This window comes from Heptranchias perlo, chromosome 8 (genome assembly GCF_035084215.1).
Source record: "Heptranchias perlo isolate sHepPer1 chromosome 8, sHepPer1.hap1, whole genome shotgun sequence".
Taxonomy (NCBI): domain Eukaryota; kingdom Metazoa; phylum Chordata; class Chondrichthyes; order Hexanchiformes; family Hexanchidae; genus Heptranchias; species Heptranchias perlo.
The window spans coordinates 74,503,647-74,518,317 of NC_090332.1; the positions used below are offsets into that span (position 1 = coordinate 74,503,647).

The 14,671-nt window shown below is 51.3% G+C and overlaps 1 protein-coding gene across 1 annotated transcript; it reads left to right on the forward strand.

The window, feature by feature from the left end:
- The first annotated feature begins 1,788 nt into the window (after positions 1 to 1,788).
- LOC137324711 (ras-related protein Rab-32-like) lies at positions 1,789 to 14,188 on the forward strand. The gene is made up of 2 exons (XM_067989322.1): positions 1,789 to 2,068; positions 13,637 to 14,188. The coding sequence occupies exons 1-2, from the start codon at positions 1,808 to 1,810 to the stop codon at positions 13,784 to 13,786; spliced, it is 411 nt and encodes a 136-aa protein (XP_067845423.1). The 5' UTR covers positions 1,789 to 1,807; the 3' UTR covers positions 13,787 to 14,188.
- The last annotated feature ends 483 nt before the right edge of the window (positions 14,189 to 14,671 follow it).

Here is a 14,671-nt window from a genome sequence, read left to right on the forward strand (position 1 = left end):
CTGGCAGAAATGGCGATGAACCAGAATATAATGTGAATGAAGAGAGGAAGAGTGCATTTTTGGGAGGGGCAGGGCCGGTTTCTGAGCGACATTAAAGTTAGCAGCACTCAGCGTGGGCCTCTTGGCTCAGGGTGAGGGATTTATGTGGAGTGCTGGGTTCCCAGCTAGCTGAGGCAATGTTACTGTGGGTTTAAAAACTGGGTTATCGTTGACATTGTGCAGTAGATGAACTACACGACATTAGTTACACACGGTGTGCAGAACCAGTGCTACTAACTCCACAGTTTAAAAGATACAGCCAAACATAAGGGTGAAGAGTACAACAGTCATTTAGCATCTCAAGGGAGTCATAGAACCGTAGTGGTTTGCATGCAGCAGGCCATTTGGCCCATCACGAGTGATCCTCCAGGCCCCACAAGGAAACCCTGTGACTCCCCTGCCCCAGGTTTTCCTCCCTCCAAAAGTCTGATTTCCCCCACACCCCTCCCAACCACTTACTTTAGTGGTGGGGCCATTTCTTCGGGTCCCGAGCAGTGGTCTCATGCTGCCTGACATCCCGCTCCTGCCTGCGGGCTGGAGAGTGTTTCCTGCCGGGTTTGGGCGGGAGACTGACGGTAAGCATGCAAATGTGGCCCAGGAGTTAAAATCCCCTGAGCCTCATGCTGCCGAGGGCCCCAACAGCTTCCCATCCACCTCAGCCTCCCTCAGACCTGCTCCTGCTCATCTTTAAAATCGCCCTCACTCTCAAAACACTTACTCTCTCGCTGTTTCTCTCTCTCTCACTCGCTTTTTCTCTCTCTCTCACTCGCTTTTTCTCTCTCTCTCACTCTCTGTTTCACTCTCTCACTCTGTCTCCCTGTCTCAAACACTCACAAACAAATACACATTCACATTCACACACACCAGCTTGCACACACAACGTTCTCACACACGCGTTCACATAATACAATCACTCACTCTCAAACACACACATAAGCACACTCTTCTGCGCGCACACAAACTCACTCACACATAATCGCACTCATAAACACACATTCTCACATTCACAAGCACTCTCATACACACAATTACACATACATAACACACATATAAACAGACATGCACATTCACACACTCGTACACAAACACACTCTCTCACACATGCACACGCACACACAATCAACATCACTAAAACAGATTATCTCGTCATTATCACGTTGCTGTGTGTGGGATCTTGATGTGCGCAAATTGACTACTGTTTTTCCCACATTACAACAGTCACTACACTTCAAAAAGTACTTAATTGGCTGTAAACCACTTGGGCGACCCGAGGTCGTGGAAGGCGCTATATAAATGCAAGTCTTTTTTCTTATATATCATGGTTCCTACATCGTCTCTGGGTCAATATCCTGGAATTCCCTCCCTAACACCATCGTGGGAGCACCATCACCATAAGGATTGCAGCGGTTCAAGGTGAAGGCTCATCACAACCTTCTCAGTACAACTAGAAAGGGCCAATAAATGCCACCTTGCCAGTGTTGCCCATATCTCATGAACAATAGCATAGACGCATTTAAGAGGAAGCTGGATAAGAACATGAAGGAGAAAGGAATAGAAGGATATGTTGATAGGGGTAGATGAATTAAGGTGGGAGGAGGCTCGTGTGGAGCATAAATACTGGCACAGACCAGTTGGGCCAAATGGCCTGTTTTTGTGCTGTAAATTCTATGTAAATTAAAAAATAAGTCAGTATGTTGTTATTTGTGGAATGTATCATATTCACTTTTGTTTTATTTTGGCTGATGCAGGTCAAGAACGATTCGGCAACATGACAAGGGTGTATTATAAAGAAGCTGTTGGAGCTTTCATAGTCTTTGATGTGACCAGACGCTCGACATTTGACGCTGTTCTGAAATGGAAAAGTGACTTGGACAGTAAAGTAAAGCTGCCCAACGGGAAGCCGATCCCTGCCGTCCTCTTGGCAAACAAATGTGATCAGAAATGGGATGGTTTGGAGAATAACCCAGCGATGATGGACCGCTACTGCAAGGAAAATGGCTTTGTAGCGTGGTTTCAAACCTCAGCGAAGGTTAGTGATGATTAGTGGCCTGTCTGGGGCGTGGCAGCAAGATAGCCCTGCAACCGACCTCTGAAATATCACAGCAGGCTGTTGCTTACTGGCTGGGTGTCAGCCGTGGCTCAATTGGTAGCACTCTCGCCACTGAATCAGAAGGTTGTGGGTTCAACTCCCACACCAGAGACTTGAGCACATAGTCCAGCCTGACACTCCCAGTGCTAGTACTGAGGGAGTGCTGCACTATTGGAGGTGCCGTCTTTCAGATGAGACGTTAAACCGAGGCCTTGTCTGCCTGTAAATGATACCGCGGCACTATTTCGAAGAAGAACAGGGGAATTCTCCCGGTTTCCTTGAAAATATTTCTCCGTCAACCAACATCTAAAACAGATGATCTGGTCATTTTTATTTTATTGCTGTGGGACCTTGCTGAGTGCAAATTGGCTGCTGCTTTTCCTACGTTACAGCAATGACTACACTTCAAAAGTACTTCATTGTCTGTAAAGCGCTTTGGGACATCCTGAGGTCATGAAAGGCGCTATAGAAATTCATGTTCTTTCTTTCTTCTTGCTGTTGGTGTTGCCCTGTCACTGTTAATGTAACAGTACAACAGTGATCCCTTCTAAACTGCAAACTACATCTCAGCTACAGTTAAGCAATCTGACATTTCCCCTCAGCTGCCTTACTGTTGCCTCACTTGTGCTCACCTCATCTCCGCTCGTGCTCACCTCATCTCCGCTCCAGCTACATTAGCCATCAGTGTGTTCACCTTATTACGCATTTGTAAACACTTAAGATGTACAAAAAAGCAACTGCAATTATTTTGAACCTTTAATAAGAACATAAGAAATAGGAGCAGGAGTAAGCTAAATGGCCCCTTGAGTCTGCTTCACCATTCAATAGATCATGGCTGATCTTCGACCTCAACTCCACTTTCCCGCCCGATCCCCATATCCCTTGATTCCCCTAGAGTGCAAAAATCTATCTATCTCAGCCTTGAATATATTCAATGACTCAGCATCCACAGCTCTCTGGGGTAGAGAATTCCAAAGATTGACAACCCTCTGAGTGAAGAAATTCTTGTACATCTCAGTCTTAAATGGCCGACCACTTATCCTAAGACAGTGCCCCCTAGTTCTAGACTATTGAGCCAGGGGAAACAACCTCTCAGCATGTAACCTGTCAAGCCCCTCTCATCTTCAATGTAACAAAATATGTTCCACAACTATTCACAATGGAAATAGATATGGGGCCAGGCACTGAGCTATTGGGGTGAGTGATTCAGAGGGGTGAATGGTAGCTGAGCTATTGGGGTGAGTGATTCAGAGGGGTGACTGGGGACTGAGCAATGGGGGAGTGATTCAGAGGGCTGACGAGTGATCCGGAGGGGTGACTGGGGGCTGAGCAATGGGGGAGTGATTCTGAGGGCTGACTAGTGATTCGGAGGGGTGACTGGGGGCTGAGCAATGGGGGAGTGATTCAGAGGGCTGACTAGTGATTCGGAGGGGTGACTGGGGGCTGAACAATGGGGCAGTGATTCAGAGGGCTGACTGGTAGCTGAGCTATGGGGGCGGGGGGGAGAGATTTGGGGGGGTGACTGGGTGCTGAGTTATATGGGGAGAGATTTCGAGTGGTGCTGGGTGCTGAACTATGGGGGAAGAAGTTCAGAGGGGTGAGTGAGTGCTGAGCCATGAGGGAAGAAGTTCGGAGGGGTGAGTGGGTGCTGAGCTATGAGGGAAGAGGTTCAGAGGGGTGAGTGAGTGCTGAGCTATGAGGGAAGAGGTTCGGAGGGGTGAGTGGGTGCTGAGCTATGAGGGAAGAGATTCAGAGGGGTGAGTGAGTGCTCAGCCATGAGGGAAGAGGTTCAGAGGGGTGAGTGAGTGCTCAGCCATGAGGGAAGAGGTTTGGATGGGTGAGTGGGCGCTGAGCTATGGGGGAAGAGGTTCAGAGGGGTGAGTGAGTGCTGAGCTATGAGGGAAGAGGTTTGGAGGGGTGAGTGGCTGCTGAGCTATGGGGGAAGAGGTTCGGAGGGGTGAGTGGGTGCTGAGCTATGGGGGAAGAGGTTCGGAGGGGTGAGTGGGTGCTGAGCTACGGGGTATGGGTGCTGAGCTATGAGGAAAGAGGTTCAGAGGGGTGAGTGGGTGCTGAGCTATGAGGGAAGAGGTTCGGAGGGGTAAGTGAGTGCTGAGCTATGGGGGAAGAGGTTCGGAGGGGTGAGTGGGTGCTGAGCTACGGGGTATGGGCACTGAGCTATGAGGAAAGAGGTTCAGAGGGGTGAGTGGCCGCAGAGCTATGAGGGAAGAGGTTCGGAGGGGTGAGTGGGTGCTGAGCTATGAGGGAAGAGGTTCGGAGGGGTGAGTGGGCACTGAGCTATGGGGAAAGAGGTTCGGAGGGGTGAGTGAGTGCTGAGCTATGGGGATGAGGTTCGGAGGGGTGAGCGAGTGCTGAGCTATGAGGGAAGAGGCTCGAAGGGGTGAGTGAGTGCTGAATTATGGGGGAAGAGGTTCGGAGGGGTGAGTGAGTGCTGAGCTATGGGGAAAGAGGTTCGGAGGGGTGAGTGGGCGCTGAGCTATGGGGATGAGGTTCGGAGGGGGAATTGGGTGCTGAGCTATGAGGGAAGAGGTTCGGAGAGGTGAGTGAGTGCTGAGCTATGAGGGAAGAGGTTCAGAGGGGTGAGTGAGTGCCGAGCTATGGGGATGAGGTTCGGAGGGGTGAGTGGGCTCTGAGCTATGAGGGAAGAGGTTCGGAGGGGTGAGTGAGTGCTGAGCTATGAGGGATGGGGTTCGGAGGGGTGAGTGGGTGCTGAGCTATGGGGATGAGGTTCGGAGGGGTGAGTGAGTGCCGAGCTATGAGGGAAGAGGTTCGGAGGGGTGAGTGAGTGCTGAGCCATGAGGGAAGAGGTTCGGAGGGGTAAGTGAGTGCAGAGCTATGAGGGAAGAGGTTCGGAGGGGTGAGTGGGTGCTGAGCTATGGGGGAAGAGGTTTGGAGGGGTGAGTGGGTGCTGAGCTATGGGGATGAGGTTCGGAGGGGTGAGTGATTGCTGAGCTATGGGGGAGAGGTTTGGAGGGGTGAGTGGGTGCTGAGCTATGGGGGAAGATGTTCGGAGGGGTGAGTGAGTGCTGAGCTATGGGGGAAGAGGTTCGGAGGGGTGAGTGGGCGCTGAGCTATGAGGGAAGAGGTTCGGAGGGGTGAGTGAGTGCTGAGCTATGAGGTAAGAGGTTCGGAGGGGTGAGTGGGCGCTGAGCTATGAGGGAAGAGGTTCGGAGGGGTGAGTGGGCACTGAGCTATGAGGGAAGAGGTTCGGAGGGGTGAGTGAGTGCTGAGCTATGAGGGAAGAGGTTCAGAGGGGTGAGTGGGCGCTGAGCTATGAGGGAAGAGGTTTGGAGGGGTGAGTGGGTGCTGAGCTATGGGGGAAGAGGTTTGGAGGGGTGAGTGGGTGCTGAGCTATGGGGGAAGAGGTTCGGAGGGGTGAGTGGGTGCCGAGCAATGGGGATGAGGTTCGGAGGGGGATTGAGTGCTGAGCTATGAGGGAAGAGGTTCGTCGGGGTGAGTGAGTGCTGAGCTATGAGGCAAGAGGTTCGGAGGGGTGAGTGGATGCTGAGCTATGAGGGAAGAGGTTCGGAGGGGTGAGTGGGTGCTGAGCTATGAGGGAAAAGGTTCGGAGGGGTTAGTGAGTGCTGAGCTATGGGGATGAGATTCGGAGGGGTGAGTGAGTGCTGAGCTGTGGGGGAAGAGGTTCGGAGGGGTGAGTGAGTGCTGCTCTATGGGGGAAGAGGTTCGGAGGGGTGAGTGGGGGCTGAGCTATGGGGGAAGAGGTTCGGAGGGGTGAGTGAATGCTGAGCTATGAGGGAAGAGGTTTGGAGGGGTGAGTGAGTGCTGAGCTATGAGGGAAGAGGTTTGGAGGGGTGAGTGGGTGCTGAGCTATGAGGGAAGAGGTTCGGAGGGGTGAGTGAATGCTGAGCTATGAGGGAAGAGGTTCGGAGGGGTGAGCGGGTGCTGAGCTATGGGGGAAGAGGTTCGGAGGGGTGAGTGAGTGCTGAGCTATGGGGGTAGAGGTTCGGAGGGGTGATTGGGTGCTAAGCTATGGGGATGAGGTTCGGAGGGGGAGTGAGTGCTGAGCTATGAGGGAAGAGGTTCGGAGGGGTGAGTGGGTGCTGAGCTGTGGGGGAAGAGGTTCGGAGGGGTGAGTGGGTGCTGAGCTATGGGGGAAGAGGTTCGGAGGGGTGAGTGAATGCTGAGCTATGAGGGAAGAGGTTTGGAGGGTTGAGTGAGTGCTGAGCTATGGGGGAAGAGGTTCGGAGGGGTGAGTGAGTGCTGAGCTATGGGGGACGAGGTTCGGAGGGGTGAGTGGGTGCTGAGCTACGGGGGAAGAGGTTTGGAGGGGTGAGTGAGTGCTGAGCTATGGGGGAAGAGGTTCGGAGGGGTGAGTGGGTGCTGAGCTATGGGGATGAGGTTCGGAGGGGTGAGTGGGTGCTGAGCTATGGGGATGAGGTTCGGAGGGGTGAGTGAGTGCTGAGCTATGAGGGAAGAGGTTCGGTGGGGTGAGTGGGTCCTGAGCTATGGGGGAAGAGGTTCCGAGGGGCGAGTGAATGCTGAGCTATGAGGGAAGAGATTCGGAGGGGTGAGTGGGTGCTGTGCTATGGGGGAAGAGGTTCGGAGGGGTGAGTGGGCTCTGAGCTATGAGGGAAGAGGTTCGGAGGGGTGAGTGAGCTCTGAGCTATGAGGGAAGAGGTTCGGAGGGGTGAGTGAGTGCTGAGCTATGAGGGATGGGGTTCGGAGGTTTGAGTGGGTGCTGAGCTATGAGGGAAGAGGTTCGGAGGGGTGAGTGAGTGCTGAGCTATGAGGGAAGAGCATCGGAGGGGTGAGTGGGTGCTGAGCTATGGGGGAAGAGGTTCGGAGGGGTGAGTGAGTGCTGAGCTGTGGGGGAAGAGGTTCAGAGGGGTAAGTGAGTGCTGAGCTATGAGGGAAGAGGTTCGGAGGGGTGAGTGAGTGCTGAGCTATGAGGGAAGAGCATCGGAGGGGTGAGTGGGTGCTGAGCTATGGGGGATGAGGTTCAGAGGGGGAGTGAGTGCTCAGCTATGAGGGAAGAGGTTCGGAGGGGTGAGTGAGTGCTGAGCTATGAGGGAAGAGGTTCAGAGGGGTGAGTGAGTGCTGAGCTATGAGGGAAGAGGTTTGGAGGGGTGAGTGGGTGCTGAGCTATGAGGGAAGAGGTTCGGAGGGGTGAGTGAATGCTGAGCTATGAGGGAAGAGGTTCGGAGGGGTGAGTGGGTGCTGAGCTATGAGGGAAGAGGTTCGGAGGGGTGAGTGGGTGCTGAGCTATGAGGGAAGAGGTTCGGAGGGGGAGTGAGTGCTGAGCTATGGGGATGAGGTTCGGAGGGGGAGTGAGTGCTCAGCTATGAGGGAAGAGGTTCGGAGGGGTGAGTGAGTGCTGAGCTATGAGGGAAGAGGTTCGGAGGGGTGAGTGGGTGCTGAGCTATGGGGGAAGAGGTTCGGAGGGGGAGTGAGTACTGAGCTATGGGGGAAGAGGTTCGGAGGGGTGAGTGAATGCTGAGCTATGAGGGAAGAGGTTCGGAGGGGGAGTGAGTACTGAGCTATGGGGGAAGAGGTTCGGAGGGGTGAGTGAAAGCTGAGCTATGAGGGAAGAGGTTTGGAGGGTTGAGTGAGTGCTGAGCTATGGGGGAAGAGGTTCGGAGGGGTGAGTGAGTGCTGAGCTATGGGGGAAGAGGTTCGGAGGGATGAGTGGCTGGTGAGCTATGAGGGAAGAGGTTCGGAGGGGTGAGTGGGTGCTGAGCTATGGGGATGAGGGTCGGAGGGGTGAGTGAGTGCTGAGCTATGAGGGAAGAGGTTCGGTGGGGTGAGTGGGTTCTGAGCTATGGGGGAAGAGGTTACGAGGGGCGAATGAATGCTGAGCTATGAGGGAAGAGGTTCGGAGGGGTGAGTGGGGGCTGAGCTTTGGGGGAAGAGGTTCGGAGGGGTGAGTGAGTGCTGAGCTATGAGGTAAGAGGTTCGGAGGGGTGAGTGGGCGCTGAGCTATGAGGGAAGAGGTTCGGAGGGGTGAGTGGGTGCTGAGCTATGGGAAGTGGTTCGGAGGGGTGAGTGGGTGCTGAGCTATGAGGGAAGAGGTTCGGAGGGGTGAGTGGGCGCTGAGCTATGAGGGAAGAGGTTCGGAGGGGTGAGTGATTGCTGAGCTATGAGGGAAGAGGTTCGGAGGGGTGAGTGGGCACTGAGCTATGAGGGAAGAGGTTCGGAGGGGTGAGTGATTGCTGAGCTATGAGGGAAGAGGTTCGGAGGGGTGAGTGAGTGCTGAGCTGTGGGGGAAGAGCTTCGGAGGGGTGAGTGGGTGCTGAGCTATGAGGGAAGAGGTTCGGAGGGGTGAGTGAGTGCTGAGCTATGAGGGAAGAGGTTCGGAGGGGTGAGTGGGTGCTGAGCTATGGGGGAAGAGGTTTGGAGGGGTGAGTGGGTGCTGAGCTATGGGAAGAGGTTTGGAGGGGTGAGTGGGTGCTGAGCTATGGGGAAAGAGGTTCGGAGGGGTGAGTGGGTGCTGAGCTATGGGGGAAGAGGTTCGGAGGGGTGAGTGAGTGCCGAGCTGTGAGGGAAGAGGTTCGGAGGGGTGAGTGAGTGCTGAGCTATGGGGGAAGAGGTTTGGAGGGGTGAGTGGGTGCTGAGCTATGGGAAGAGGTTCGGAGGGGTGATTGAGTCCTGAGCTATGAGGTAAGAGGTTCGGAGGGGTGAGTGGGCGCTGAGCTATGAGGGAAGAGGTTCGGAGGGGTGAGTGGGCACTGAGCTATGAGGGAAGAGGTTCGGAGGGGTGAGTGGGCACTGAGCTATGAGGGAAGAGGTTCAGAGGGGTGAGTGGGCGCTGAGCTATGAGGGAAGAGGTTCGGAGGGGTGAGTGAGTGCTGAGCTGTGGGGGAAGAGGTTCGGAGGGGTGAGTGGGTGCTGAGCTATGAGGGAAGAGGTTCGGAGGGGTGAGTGGGTGCTGAGCTATGGGGGAAGAGGTTCGGAGGGGTGAGTGGCTGGTGAGCTATGAGGGAAGAGGTTCGGAGGGGTGAGTGGGTGCTGAGCTATGGGGGAAGAGGTTAGGAGGGGTGAGTGAGTGCTGAGCTATGAGGGAAGAGGTTCGGAGGGGGAGTGAGTACTGAGCTATGGGGGAAGAGGTTCGGAGGGGTGAGTGGCTGGTGAGCTCTGGGGGAAGAGGTTCAGAGGGGTGAGTGAGTGCTGAGCTGTGAGGGAAGAGGTTCGGATGGGGGAGTGGGTGCTGAGCTCTGAGGGAAGAGGTTCGGAGGGGTGAGTGAGTGCTCAGCTACGAGGGACGAGGTTCGGAGGGGTGAGTGGGTGCTGAGCTACGGGGGAAGAGGTTCGGAGGGGTGAGTGAGTCCTGAGCTATGAGGGAAGAGGTTTGGAGGGGTGAGTGAGTGCTGAGCTATGGGGGAAGAGGTTCGGAGGGGTGAGTGGCTGGTGAGCTCTGGGGGAAGAGGTTCAGAGGGGTGAGTGAGTGCTGAGCTGTGAGAGAAGAGGTTCGGATCGGGGAGTGGGTGCTCAGCTACGAGGGACGAGGTTCGGAGGGGTGAGTGGGTGCTGAGCTACGGGGGAAGAGGTTCGGAGGGGTGAGTGAGTCCTGAGCTATGAGGGAAGAGGTTTGGAGGGGTGAGTGAGTGCTGAGCTATGGGGGAAGAGGTTCGGTGGGGTGAGTGGGCACTGAGCTATGAGGGAAGAGGTTCAGAGGGGTGAGTGGGTGCTGAGCTATGGGGATGAGGTTCGGAGGGGTGAGTGGGTGCTGAGCTATGGGGATGAGGTTCAGAGGGGTGAGTGGGTGCTGAGCTATGAGGGAAGAGGTTCGGAGGGGTGAGTGGGTGCTGAGCTATGAGGGAAGAGGTTCGGTGGGGTGAGTGGGTGCTGAGCTATGGGGGAAGAGGTTCCGAGGGGCGAGTGGGTGCTGAGCTATGAGGGAAGAGGTTCGGAGGGGTGAGTGAGTGCTGCCAGCAATACGCGTCATTGTCATTCTGGTGTGCCCGTCTTTAAAACGGGTGTGTGTTATGTCTTAAAAATAAGTAATGTTGATGTAAAGCTGTGCATAGAGTATTTTAGTGCTGCACCAGGCTGTGGGATTGGCAGTGATGTGGTTGAATAACAAGTGGGCACTTTGAAAGAGGAAGAGGAAATTCTCCTTCTAAAGGGAGATTCAAAATTTGGTCCTAAACTTGTAAAGTTTCCGGAACAGAGCTGGAGATTAACAGCAGCTGCCTCTTTTAACCCATGTGGGGGGTTTTAATGATATACCGAGTTCAGGAGTTTTGCAGTGGGGATAGGGGACAATGGTTGATGTGTTGGTGTATGACAGGCATGATGCTGACCTGTTTTATCATAGGAACAGGAGTAGGCCATTCAGCCCCTCAAGCCTGCTCTGCCATTCAATCTGTTCATAGACTCTCCAGTGCAGAAACAGGACATTCAGCCCAACTGGTCTATGCTGGTGTTTGTACTCCACACAAGGCTCCTCCCACTCCAATTATCTCTTCCAACCCTGCCCCCATATCTCTCTCCTCCCTTCTTCCTCATGTATGCATCATGCCTCCCAGCGTCAGTGCTATCTGCTTCAAACCTCAGTCAATGGATCTCCGCGTACACACACACGAGTATTTGGAACTTTGGGGCATGCATGAAACTCTGCATGTTTTCACAAACAGCTTACGGGGCATTCTGGGCGATTCTTCGCCCAGGGTGCAGGAGGCAATACAAACACGGATTTTTATGCACAAACACTGACAAGAAGATAACACTGCGGGAAGTTTGACTGTCAGCTGACAGTTGACATGCATGTACTTACAAGGCTGGCAACAGACCCAGGGGTTCAGATAAAATTAAGTGTCCAATGGTGAGGCTCCAGTGGTACAACTGCATCCTGAGATTAGAAAGCAACTGTCCACTCACTCCTTTTTTTCCCCCGTTAAATGCCTGTATCTAATTTTTACAATTAACAGTACACTGTCAAATCAAACTACACAGCAATGGGAGTTATCATAACACATAAGATACTAAATATCCAAGCTTTACTTTATATGGTGCCAAAAAACAATACACAATTCGTCTAATGCTCTAATAAAACCACAACTCTCAGGCACACATCAGATATCTCAGTTCCCACAAGTGTATTTTTCAGTACTTCTGCCTATACTCATGTAGTGACAATTTCCTCATTCTGTGTAGAATTTGATGCCCTGCCAATATGATTGACACTTGCCCTGTCACAAGCTTATATCGTATTCCAGATGGGTTATAGGAGCAAATCTAAATTCATCTGGAAAATCCAGACTTGTTGTATCTAAATGGACAGCATCACCTGGAGGCCAAAGTCTGACCCTGGAATGGATTCTGAACTACGTAGACAGCAGTGGAATCAGGTCCACACTGTTCCTGCCCATCTCTGCTTCAAGTGTGACAAAATGAAAATGGAGCAACCCCAGTAGTATGAACAGGGTGGCGCTACTGAAACTGGATCGACCGTCCGAAAATGCTGAACCGAGACTGATCCCAGGTTCAAATAAAGTAATGGGTTGCATTAGCAGACGGGAGTATAGACCTAAAGAGGATACATTGTTGGTGTGTAAACTTTTGGCCAGATCTCTCCTGGAGTGCCGCGTGCAGTCCTGGGCACACTGGACTATTTCCCTCTCTTTGCTAATTGTAAATATAGATGTGGCAAGGTGCTTCCTATTTATGTTGACTTTTCTCTAAAATTCGCAATTGAAGAAAAATATAGTCTGTAATCACAGAAAAGATGTTGCTGGAGTCGGTGCAGAGCGCGTAACAAAGTAGTTTCTTGATATCAGGAAGTTAAGTTTGAGGAGAGGTTGAGGAAGTTGAGTTTCTGTCTTTTGGAAAAGAGACTCTGAGATGATCTCATTAAAGTTTTCAAGGTTACGAAAGAAATTGGCAAAATGGATCAACATTGTTCACCACAGTGCAAGGGGTCAAACACCAGGAGACACGAGTTTAAAAAGGAGGAGGCTAGGAGGAAGAAGGGAAGTCATTCAGAGGCCCTTTCCAATTGAGTTTAATCTGTGCTTTATAGGATACAAATCAAGGAAAGGTAACAGAGAGTTGGTCTGGATTATGGGACTTAAATAAAGCCAACTGGATATGCTTAGAACCGGTTCTTCATTACCAAGAGAGCAAAGGAAAGCCTGATACCTGTGTCTATAAAACAGTATTCTTTCCATTAGCTCAGAATCCCATTTGGTAAACTAGCAAACCCCTAACTTAATCCCAACATTAAATAAGATAAGTGCTCCCCAGTTGGAGTTGTGAAATATACACCCCAATATTGGAACATTAGGAACAGGAGCAGGCCATTCAGCCTCTTGGGCCTGCTCCACCATTAAGTCAGATCATGGCTGACCTGCACATTAATTCCGTTTACCTGCCTTTGCTCCATATCCCTTGATACCCTTACCCAACAAAAATCTATCAGTCTCAGTTTTGATTTGAATTGACCCCCAGCATCTGCAGCCTTTTGGGGGAGAGAAGTCCAGATTTTTGCTGCCCTTTGTGTGAAAAAGTGCTTCCTGATGTCACTCCTGAATGGCCTAGCTCTAATTTTAAGATTGTGCCCCCTTGTTCTGGACTCCAACCCCAGAGGAAATTGTTTCTCCATATCTACCCTCTCGAATCCCTTTTTCATTTTAAACACCCCGATCAGATCGCCCCTCAATCTCCTAAACTCAAGGGAATGCATGCCAAGTTTATGTAACCTGTCCTCATAATTTACCCCTCTGTGCCCCAGTATCAATCTGACCACCTCAATCCGTGCCCGGTAAAGCACAGCAGCCTTCCCAGAATTCTCTTTTTTTTGCCCGAATAGTAGGTGTTGGCGATGATGCAAGAAGGACACAGTTTAATTGATGTTAGCGGGAAAAGGCAAATTAATTGAATTGGGCACCTGCTGAAAGGTTGGGGGTGGGATGTTGTAAGAGGTGTTCGAAGGATGGGTGGAAGGAAAAAGACCAAGAGGGATGAAAAGAAGGATGTGGACCACCTTGTTAGCCGTGGTTCAGTGGTAGCGCTCTTGTCTCTGAATCAGAAGGTCATGGGTTCAAGTCCCACTTCAGAGACTTGAGCACATAATCCAGGCTGACACTCCAGTGCAGTACTGAGGGAGTGCTGCACTTTTGGGGGTGCTGCCTTTCAGATGGAACGTTAAACCGAGGCTCTCTCGGGTTGACGTAAAAAAAATCCCATGGCGCCATTTTGAAGAGGAGCAGGGCAGTTCTCCCCGGTCCTGCCCATCTCTCAACCAACATCACTAAAAAAACAGATTATCTGGTCATTATCATATTGCTGTTTGTGGGACCTTGCTATATGCAAATTGGCTGCCACGTTTCCAAAAATAGAACAGTGACTACACTTCAAAAGTACTTCATTGGCTGTGAAGCGCTTTGGATCATCCCGAGGTCGTGAAAAGCGCCTATATGAATGAGAGTTCTTTCTTTCTTTGATCTTTCTTGTACGTTGCCTTGCAGGCCATAATACATATATATTTTCTTGTAATTAATTAATGTTGAACTTTTTTTTAAATGTTTACAGGAGAATATAAACATTGATGAAGCAACACGGTTTTTGGTGGAGAATATTCTGGCCAGCGATTGCATCCATCTGTCTGAGGACAGTGACACAGATAAAGTTAAATTAGCGGAGGACACTGAAAGGGCTGTGGACAAGGCACAGTGCTGCTAACACACTGCCCCTCTCCCAGCAACATTTTATTACAAGCTTCGGAGACCAAAATCTCCAGACGATCTTTTCTACCCTATAGCGAAGGGGATGGCTGCTAAAACAAAACTAACACGCCTTCAGCTAACTACTATTTAAACAGAAGTTTTCCTCTTAGTTTTAACTAGAATTGGAATGGTAACAGCAATACTACAAATCTTTTCCATTTTCTGTAATCTTTTTGAAATAATATAAAAAAAATTGTTTGGTTCGTCAGTTTATTGGATAGAAGCCATTTTATACGCGCTGGCTAACTTTACGCCAGTATTCTGAGTCCCAGATGCCAGCTACTGTCAAATAACAAGTTTAAAGTCACATACTCTTATTCTCGATGGAGTAAATCATTAAAACGTTTTGGGATCTGGAGCAGCGATTACGACAATCTGTGAATTGTTTGAAATCCGTACGCATTGTAAATTTGGTAAGCTATTTTAAATGCCAGCGAGGTTTTTGTAAATCGTGCCATTGAGTCCAGTTTATCCATTTGGACCAGACACAGTGGCCCCAGTATGGCATTGCAGCAAGGCAGTAGCATGATGGGGCTGCTGGATTTCCCAAAGTCAACAGAAAGAGGTTCCAGTCACTCAAAGTCCAGACTATGGGTGATCAGATACAGTCCTACACTCATATCCACTCGATCACAAAAAACTTCCACCTCCGTAATATCACCCATTTCCACCCCTGCCTCAGCCCATTTGCTACTGAAACCTTCATCCGTGCCTTTGTTACTTCCAGACTCAAGCATTCCAATGCTGTCCTGGCCGGCCTCCCACCTTCCACCCTTAGTAAACTTCAGCTCATCCAAAACTCTGCTGCTCGTATCCTAACTCACACCACCTCCCATTCACC

What these genes read in the sequence shown, in the direction of transcription:
- LOC137324711 (XM_067989322.1), top strand. Translation starts at nt 1,808, where the DNA reads ATGACAAGGGTGTATTATAAAGAAGCTGTTGGAGCTTTCATAGTCTTT. An exon ending in GGTTTCAAACCTCAGCGAAG is followed by an intron (nt 2,069 to 13,636) that starts GTTAGTGATGAT and finishes AAATGTTTACAG; the next exon opens with GAGAATATAAACATTGATGA.